The sequence below is a fragment of the Gastrolobium bilobum genome, unplaced genomic scaffold (assembly GCF_033153095.1).
Source record: "Gastrolobium bilobum isolate Gb01-03AN ecotype WA unplaced genomic scaffold, APGP_CSIRO_Gbil_v1 utg79970, whole genome shotgun sequence".
In the NCBI taxonomy this organism is placed as follows: Eukaryota; Viridiplantae; Streptophyta; class Magnoliopsida; order Fabales; family Fabaceae; genus Gastrolobium; species Gastrolobium bilobum.
The window spans coordinates 7058-17115 of record NW_026898772.1 but is presented as its reverse complement, the minus strand read 5'-3'; the positions used below and the strand labels follow the sequence as shown (position 1 = coordinate 17115).

General features: G+C 34.0%; 1 protein-coding gene across 1 annotated transcript; it reads left to right on the top strand.

The window, feature by feature from the left end:
• The first annotated feature begins 342 nt into the window (after positions 1 to 342).
• LOC133283983 (NAC domain-containing protein 54) lies at positions 343 to 3793 on the top strand. The gene is made up of 4 exons (XM_061480919.1): positions 343 to 499; positions 670 to 950; positions 1869 to 2234; positions 3560 to 3793. The coding sequence occupies exons 1-4, from the start codon at positions 343 to 345 to the stop codon at positions 3791 to 3793; spliced, it is 1038 nt and encodes a 345-aa protein (XP_061336903.1).
• The last annotated feature ends 6265 nt before the right edge of the window (positions 3794 to 10058 follow it).

The window sequence follows — 10058 nt, the reverse complement described above, 5'->3', positions numbered from 1 at the left end:
AGCAGACAAAAGCAGAGAAGCTTCTTATCCTCTCCCTCTAGGTTTTCACACAAGACCTTACACATAGAATCACTTCAAAAGCCAAAGACCCTACCTTTGAAACTTTAGCCCCTCAATTTTCATCATAATTACTCAACCTAAGCTATATCTCTAACTCCTTTACTTCTTTTGTGGTTGTCACATAAACCAACTCTTTGTAATATAGTTCAATTTCAGGGGCAAATTGACAATGCTTTGATCTCAACAGTGGCCTATTTAGTTCAATGTCCTACAAGCTGTTTTAGTTCATATCTTGTGCCACTCATTTCCAAATTTTCCTCTCTCTCTCTCTCTCTAACTTTGATGGCTCCAATGAGTCTCCCACCAGGATTTAGGTTCCACCCCACAGATGAAGAGCTTGTTGCTTACTACTTAGAAAGAAAAATAACTGGTCGCTCAATAGAACTTGACATCATTGCTGAAGTTGATCTATACAAATGTGAACCTTGGGATTTACCAGGTACATGATATATACATATATTATCGTTTATGTATATATGATATGATTCATATAAATATGAATATTAGCAATTTCTTGGTTTTTAATAAGATCATCTATCTTCATGATTCAACTAAACTAACATGGCTCCAAATCCAATTGTTTTTTAATTGAAAAAAAAAAAAAAACAGATAAATCATTCCTCCCAAGTAAAGACATGGAGTGGTATTTTTATAGTCCAAGAGATAGAAAGTACCCAAATGGATCAAGAACTAACAGAGCAACAAGAGCTGGTTATTGGAAAGCTACAGGGAAAGATAGGCCAGTCCACTCTCAAAAGAAGCCACTTGGTATGAAGAAGACATTGGTATATTATAGAGGAAGAGCACCACATGGGATTAGAACCAACTGGGTTATGCACGAATACCGCTTAATTGAATCTGTGCCTTGTGCTGCTCATTCATCTTTAAAGGTATATATTTTATGGTAGCTTCCTTCTGTCTTCATTCATCTTCATAATTTTCTTCTACTCCTTTGTTTTTTGTTTAAAAAGGAACATGTTTCTGGGGTATTAGCTTAAAATTTTTGAGGCTTTATGAATATAAGAATCAGTTCAGAAATGAATAAATCTAGGGTTTTGGAGAAAAAGAAAAAAAATAATAAATAAAGGAATAGCAGATCTTCAATGGTTGTTAGGTTATTGTACACAGTTGTAGGGAAAAGATTTTATTTTTATTTTTTTTGTTGGGTACCTTTATAAGTGTACCTAATTATAATTGGATGGGTATACATACATAGAAGAAACCCTAAAAAGCAACAAAAGTCTCCATGAAATGAGAGCAATTAATGACCAAATCCTCGTTTAGTGCTTGCTTTAATTAAGTCTTTTTCCAAATTGGTCTATCACTGATGGAGGGTTTTAGGTACACTTCTTTTAAGATTTATCTGCGTCTGTGGTTATTATGTCGTCATATATAGAGTCAAGTTCACTAGACCAGACCCGTTTTCTATGTTTAGCTTGACTATACAGTAGCTAAGTACTCCATGTATGTTTAGAACCTTGTTCTATAAGGATGCACATGCTGCAATATATATTCCTTTATTTTCTTTTTCTTTATATGATTTGCAAACTTTAATTTTTTGTTTCTCCTCTTTAAAAAGAACAGCATATGATCGAAACAACATCATGAAAAATTCAGATCCGTGTACCTAATATTGCATCGACCCTTTTCCTTTTCCAAACTCTTTCTAAATTTGCTTTTTTTGTTTCTCACTCTTTTCTTGCATTCACTGTGTTTAAACCCAAAAAAAAGAAAAGAAAAAGAAAACACTTTGATCATAAAAAGTTAAGTGATATATACTGTTTTGACAAATTTTCATTTCATCACAGGATTCCTATTCATTGTGTCGAATTTTCAAGAAGACTGTTCAAATTCCATCCAAACCTAAACAAGACGAACAAATCGAGGAAGCAAAGAAGGAATTGATGCGGGTCTCAGAAGAACATTTATTAGGTGAAGACTCAAGTGGCACTGAGATTTCCAAAGAAATGGAAACCGTGAATGAGAAAATTCTCAATCATGAAAATCCTAAATTTCCATGTGACGCTTCTTCTTCTGATCTCACTCAAGGAACATGTACACCCACGGATACGGGTATAGCAGACGATTTTCAAGCACAATTTGCTTGTGATGAAGCAAATAGTGTAGCTAATTCTTATCCAATAGGAATTGGTTACCCCTCAAATCTATTTCAGGTAACATTTAAAGACTTAAATTTCACATATTCTCTTTGATAAACTTCATCATTGTTTGAGTTTGTATGGTAGTACTAGTAACGTAGACGTGGCATGAATATAAAAAGCAAGATGGGCCATAGCATAATCATTATCATACCGATCTAGTTAGTATCTTATAGCTTTTCCTTTTTCTCCATGTCCATGGCATTTATGTTCATGATGACTTCCTTTGCCAATCCAGCATTTCCAGCTATATTTTGTTTTATATTGCTACTTTATCAATTTAAGGCTTCATTATCACACCTCAAATAATACATAAAATGTGTAGAAATTAATCCTCAACGTGACCCATTAAGCATATGCATAAACAATTTTACTAACATACATCAAATAATACATAAAATGTGTAGAAATTACTCCTAGTTCTTGCATATATTAAGCATATGCCTAAACAATTTTACTATTCATTTGTGTGTTGTAACGAGTGTGGCCCACAAAGCATATCTTTGAGTTCTCTTTTGATCTTAAAGTGACGAAAGTTGGAAGTATGATGAAGTTCCTATCTTGTCACAAAGCTCACTTCTAAAATTCAGTTGGACTGACTCCAATTTAGCTTTTCTTCACTAACCCCTATAACTTCTTTTGACTGACTACTCAAAACGTTTTCCAAAGTAAAGATATCTTTACCCCCCATTTTCCTCACGGGTTGATACGTTCTAAACACTAAAGCATATATAAATCAAACATCTCAGATACATCTTTATCTTTAATCACATTCTTTTTATCAGTAGTGTCTGGATCATTTTCCTAATTTAGCAAAAGCTACTTATCTGAGAACCTGTTTCTGTGTCCCTCTGTCAGCATTCAACTAGCTTTACAATGTTCATGCCAGCAAAATATGCATCTGATTGGGGGCTTCAACAATTTCAATTGACCTCTTTCTCCCTTAAATCTAGATAAACACCTTTTATTCTTTTCCTTTTAAACCTTAAAAACCTCTACTCTAACCCCACTCTTTTCTTGCCACTTGCACTTCTCCCAAAGTGGTGCTTTAGTTCCAATTAAGCATGAGTTATACAGTTGTAGGTATCATTTTTTTTTTGTACATATTTATCATTTTTTTTATTTTTTTATTCAATCTGATTCAAGAACTGTCAGATTCATATTCGGGCGGCTCTTGTAAGGTTATTTTTTCCATTTTCAGAACTCCAACTTTAAACCGCTAATTAAGAAGGACAAACTCCTTATCACTTTCACTTGTTCTTTGTCATAATGTATCATTTTATCCCTCTACTTTAGTATATTGGCATTTGGCAATTAAAACAATATTTCTCATGATGCAGGATATAGAAATACCTATCTTTGGTGGCATGCATTATCAACTCCCATACACCCCTTTGGTGCTGGAAGATTTCCCACAAATAAATTTACCAGAGACAAAGTCAATGAAGCCCGAAATGACTGATGATTGCATATTATATGACAAGTGCAAGGACTATCTGAATGGAACACTAGAAGAGATCATCTCTTTGTGTTCCTCTCAAGATAAATCTGTCGCTTTTCCCATGCTAGAATGATTATACTAACCCAAATGACTCAAACTATAGCATCACAAAATTTATCGACACAAAGAAACTTGTGTTGGCTACAATAACCACACACACGGGGATTGTTTTTTCCAGCCACAAAGAAGAGGCTACACATATAGTGTACTGAATATATAGTAGAATATGCTGAGCCAAGGAGGCTGGCATACAATTGGTTTTTCCTTTTCGTTTTTTTTTTTTTTTGGTGTGTGTTCTTCCTTTTATTAAAGGGGTTCATATCTTTTTATTTTATAATCTTATATGTTGATGTTCAAATCTCTTGTCTACTTCAGAAAGCATATGGATGAGGCAAATTTACAATTGTCATGTTTTATTTGCTTCAATATCTAACTTGTGCTTTGGTTAATGTCCATTTTTGAACAAATTTTACATCCTCGGATATCTAAGTATCTTTGATATGTCTATCCGGACATATCAGATGTCAGAATTATAATTTATTTATTATAGTTATATATAAGTTTATTGATTAAAACAATGTAAAAACAAATAACAATAACAATTACATATATAGAAGTGCACACAATTACATATATAAATTTTAAAGTTTAGTTTCCACAGTCTTAAGAACATGCTGTAATAGTTTTCTATAAAGTGTTTATATAATATATACCATCGTCAAAGTGGTAATTTAAATGCTATTACAGAAATATAATATGAAATCTGTTCCGGGTTAATACAGCGAGGTGTACTTACTCGTAAGAGTAAAGTACTCGGAACCCGTATATATTTTACCCGGATAGGCGGTTGGTCATGTCAGTGAGTGTTACACGTAGTGAAGTTAGCAGTCGGTTGAGTCAGTCAGTATTGGAGTCATAAGTGGGCCTACCACGATGTCATGATGGTATCCACCACTCCCATGATACAGGTAACTGCTCCAAAGTTGTACCTATATATACACCAAAGAACAAGATAACAGGCAGATAACCACGATAGAGATCCAGATTAATGTTCGTCCAGAACAAAATCATTAAAAATTCTATATTTACCAGTTTAAGCTTTTAGGTGAGGTGATTGCTTCTGTGACAACGGGCCAGGAGTTTGATCGTCACTGCCCCTTACTTTCAAGTGGAAATTAACTCAACACAAGATAAAACTAAAAAATGTGTTTGTACAATATCCATACTTCAAGTCAAAAGCACTCTTGAAGGGTGGGGGAAAAAAAAAACTTGGGAGACAAATTTAAGAGCAATAATTTATAGGGAATGATCTGTTTACAAATTTTTTTGACAAATTTTTACAAATTACACTATCTTCTCCCGGGAGAAGATAGTGAAACCTAGTGTTTTCCCATGAGAAGATAGTGTAGTTTGTAAACAAAAAATTTGTAAATATAATCTGCCCCATAATTTATAGTTGTAAAAATTTAAACAATAATATTGCGGTTAAAATGCAGGATAGTTTACCTTCCACACTCCAAAGGTCTTGGGCATACACAATTAAATAGATAATCATACAAAAAAAACTCAAACGTGTTGTGAAATAAGAAGAAAAATATAGAAAATGAGACGAATATATATAGAGAAAGAGAGGAAGATAATTGGATATGGATTCTAAAAATATAATTCTTCATGAAGTAGTTATAATATTTGTTTCTTATTATTTTCTTCACAATAACAATATGTCCTTATATAGGACTTCAAATATGAATGAAAAAAGTGGTTACACTACATAATATAATGCACCATCATGTATAATAGTTACATTTTAATTAGGCACACCAAAGATCATTAGGCATATGAAAGACCATAACTGATTTTATCCTTAATAGTCATCCACCACATGTCAAATAGCATGTTTTACAACAAAACGCAAAATTACGTCACCATCCCAAATTTCCTAATGTAATCACATGTATTAATTAATTGTTTTTCGTGATTATGTTTATTAATATTTTTATTTGAGCAATGCTATTTAGTAGAAACAAGTTTTCATGAAATTGACTGCCCAAAAAAAGGAATGCATATAGATATAATAGAAAATGGTAGTTTTAAAACCTACTACACACCCCGCGTAAATGCGTTTAGCCAATCATATCAATTCGTACAACTTTCATTTAAAATCTTTCTTGTGAATAAGCATTTTCGTTCTTATTTTTGGTTTTGAGATTGTGTTGAGTGTGGTGCTCTTGACTGACTGAAAGGTTACCAAAAACTTTCATTTAGTACTTTGATTTTTGGAGCGAGAAAGGTTTTGATCAAGCCGTTGGTATGTTCAGTTCGAGGCCCATAGTTTATACATAGGCCCAAATTAAAAGTGTTGTGTTTTTTTTTTTTTTTGATAGACAAAAGTGTTGTGTTTTGTTGTTAATACTTCTACCAATTATCTAAACAGAAATATTGCTCCACGCAAGTATAAATGGTCATTAATAAACAATAAAGTGGAGAGTTAGAGTGTCCTTTCCATAAAAATATCAGCAATAACATCAATTAAAATTTCAAATTAAAGTTGAGATCGGAAATAAAGGCTTGTTAACACCATGTATATATTGTCCGTATTTCTTATTTATTTGTTTATTTAGATTATATTTATTTGTTCATTCTAATAAGATATTACCCGGGTGCGAAAAGCTTCATCAAAGCAAGTGCTAATGGTAGAGGACAATCAGATGATCACAACAGCAATGCAATCATCGGGTGTGAAATATATGGAGCCGTCATCCAACACTTGGTACAAGGAACGAATAAGAAAGGATGGGGACAACTCCTCTCGACCAAATGTTCTTCTTCTGCAGAAAACAAGCATACAAAATCTGCAAAACAAAATTTATTAAGAAAAATTAAAAAATAAAGAGTGCGATTAAAATGTACATATCATAAGTGTAGGCGCAATTAGATCTGCTGAAGCATTTAAATCATTGGGTTTGGGATGCAACAAATCATAATTGTTTTTTTTGATTTATCTCTTGACGCACAGATCTACGTAAAACCACTTCACGTATGATTCCTCTTTACGAACTGATCTCCTCGACGTCACGGCAGAAACTCACGAACTGATTTTCTTCGCGTCACAGCACGACCAAACCTTACGTGTTTGTGATAAATCTTCTAGACTATCCTCAAGGGAGAAGGGAAAGTGTGTAGACACTTTTTTATATCTGAGCTTACCTCTTTAGTTAATTAGTCTTGGAGGCTGATAACTTAAGTGGTAGTATTTATATAGGTACTGTAAGAACCCGCACCATTAATTAAGAAAGTTAATCAATTAATTATGTGAAATTAGGAAATAATTCCATAGTTGACCATAATAATTATTATGAGGCTTAAATAAATATAGAAAGTGATTAATAATGTTTAAAGTCGCTTTTCTGACGAAAAGTACAGATATCGATTCTGCTAGTCGGTATAAATGCGTACCGATAAAGTATCTCTAAAATTATAATAAGTGCATGAATATTTCTAGAATAATATATAGGACTTGTAAAACAAGTTTGAAGTCAAAATAATGAGATTTGATGTCGGAACTAATACTGTCAGTGTTAAAACGCGTACCGAAAAAGTGTTGCAAAAAATTAATATAAAAATATGAAAAATCCTAGAAAAATGGCTAGGTTAAGAATATGAAGTTTGAGAATAAAATGATAAGCATAGCTATTTTTGCTAATACTATTTGTTTTAACTTAAGTGGGCTTATATAAGCTTATGGCATAATGCCCTAGGTCAGAAATACATTTGTGCTACGTGATTTTCTGAGTTCCCTTCAGCTGCCACCTTCTCTTTTCGACTCCATAGCTTCTTCTTCACAAATTTCACCAAAGTGATTACCTTTGGTCATGGTTCTTTCACCAAAATAGTTGAGTATTGTGAGGACAAGCCTTGTGTGAGTAAAAGATCTTGATTTTCTGAGTTTAGGCTGCTGTGTGAGGGGTTTTGTGGGCTGAGTTGGTGTTCCCATTGGTGTGAGCCTTTGTTCATGCCATTGGAGGCTTCAAGGAGCCACCTTTGAAGGTAAAGGTCCAACCTTGTGGTGTATTTTCGTGCTCTTGCAAAGTTAGAATCTTTGAGCCTTGATGGAGAGCTCCAAGAGCCTTCTTTTTGCTGAGTTTGAACCTCCATTGGTATACCTTGAACTTTCTTTTGAATTTTCATGAAAATGGCTTGTTTATGTTATGAAATGAGTTAACTTTAATCATTCAAGCTTAGGGTTGTTAATCTAAGGCTAATAAGTGGTAATGAACATCTGTTCTGGGTCAAAACCGAACCTTGAGTCATTGGGTGGCATTTTGGCTTCGGATTATGCAAAAAAAAATCTGCAGAAAACTGTTCTGCCCGCGTGGTAATCGATTACTTTTGGTTGGTAATCGATTACCATGTGCAGTAATCGATTACCTTGCTGGTGGTAATCGATTACCTTGTGCAGTAATCGATTACAAGGTCCTTGGTAATCGATTACCACCTGTGAAAATGACCAGAAACCAGTTTTGTGTGTGGGACAGTTCCCATTTGGGCTTGATGGCCTAAGAAGTTGGTGTTACTATTGGGAAACAGTGATACCTATAATTAAGGGACTTAATGCTTGATAATTATGAAATAGAAAAGACGTAATCGAATAAGGAAATGTTGTCATAATGAAATGAACATTTAAAGTATGGTTATTGATGATATTTCTCATATAAACAGATTGTGATTGTGCTGTTTGTGGGTCTTGAGCTTGTGCGGACTCGGCTTGGATAGTTACCTTGCAAGGTAAACTTTCGTGTCCTCGGTTTAGCCATGTTGTGGTTCCACCATGTCCCATGGGGATATGGTTATATGCATGTTGTGTTACATGCTTTTGATGTTTTGGAAATGCTATTGAACTGTTATATGCTAGTGCCTTGTTGATATGCATGTGGTGTTCCACCTATACGGTAAGCCTGAGTATGTGGTACATACAATATGGTGAGGCTGTGGGTGAGGTGCAAGCGGTGGTCCTTGTACTATATGTAGGTAATAGACGTATTCCTACATTTCTTTGGCCAGTAGAATAGTTAAACACACATGGCATGAATATTTGTTTCACTGCATAGTTTTGGGAACTTATATTGAATTACTGCTTTTAGAACTTATATTCCACATGTAATTGAGCTTGGGGTGGAAGATCCTTGAGGACCCCTTGTCTTACTGAGATTTCTGGTTTAGAGATCTCACCCCACGTTTGGGGAATGCTTATTTCAGGTTCAGGTAATGCGGGGGTTGAGACCTCTCGTGGCAGGAGCCCATAGCTTAGTTGATAGATGTTACATGTTTATGCTGCTTATGCTGATATACTGTTATGATTGGATGTTGGATCCTATTTACTGTCTTATGCTTTTAGCTTCAGTTTATGGATTTCTCTGTTGAGACTTTGTTGGTTATGTTGTTGATTTGGTGAGCATGGGGATTGTCCATGCCACATAGACTTGATTATGTCTTGTTTTATGTTGGAGTTGTAATAATGTATCAGGATTATTGTTCGAACTACGTGTAGTGGATCCGTGACATAGATACTCACTTTATCTATATTATGAGGTATTTCAGTTAGATGTCATTTTTCAACTTACATACAGGCGATATTTTATGAAAATGATTTAGTAATCAACTTGGCTAAGTATAATGACGTCATAATTGAAAAGAAAAAGTTATTCCGCATTTTTAAATAAGCGCAGCTTAATACAATGATATGTTAACAAACCGGGTATACATGGGGTGTTACAAGTACCAAGAAACCTTAGCCCTAAGCTCTTTGAGCTTTAGGCTTTTTGGACTCTTCTCACACTCTTAGCCCAATTATGCTTAAGTAAAAGAGCACAAATCTAATATAAGAACTCGCACCGTTAATTAAGGAAATTAATTAATTAAATATAAGAATTAGGAAATAATTCCATAATTGACCCTAATAATTATCATGAGGCTTAAATAAATGTAGTAAGTGATTAAGAATGCTGAAAGTCGCTTTTTGACGAAAAGTGCAGATACCGGTTCTGCTAATCGGTATAAATGCATACTGATAAAGTATCCCGAAAAATTATAATAAGTGAATGAATATTACTAGAATAATATATAGGACTTGTAAAACGAGTTTCAAGTTAAAATAATGAGAACTGGTGCCAGAACTGATACTGGCTATGGGAAAAGCGCATACCGGAAAGGTGCTCCGAAAAATAAAATAAAAATATGATAATTCTTGTAAAATTGAGTAGGTTAAGAATCCTGAGTTTGGGATTAAAATATTAAGCGTAGCAATTAGTGATAATACTGTGTGTTTTATTTTAAAGTGG

Bases quoted from the DNA above. Each gene is read 5' to 3' on its own strand.
- LOC133283983 (XM_061480919.1), top strand. From the start codon at position 343: ATGGCTCCAATGAGTCTCCCACCAGGATTTAGGTTCCACCCCACAGAT. The intron at 500-669 runs GTACATGATATA...AAAAAAAAACAG, and splicing joins TGAACCTTGGGATTTACCAG to ATAAATCATTCCTCCCAAGT. The intron at 2,235-3,559 runs GTAACATTTAAA...CTCATGATGCAG, and splicing joins ACCCCTCAAATCTATTTCAG to GATATAGAAATACCTATCTT.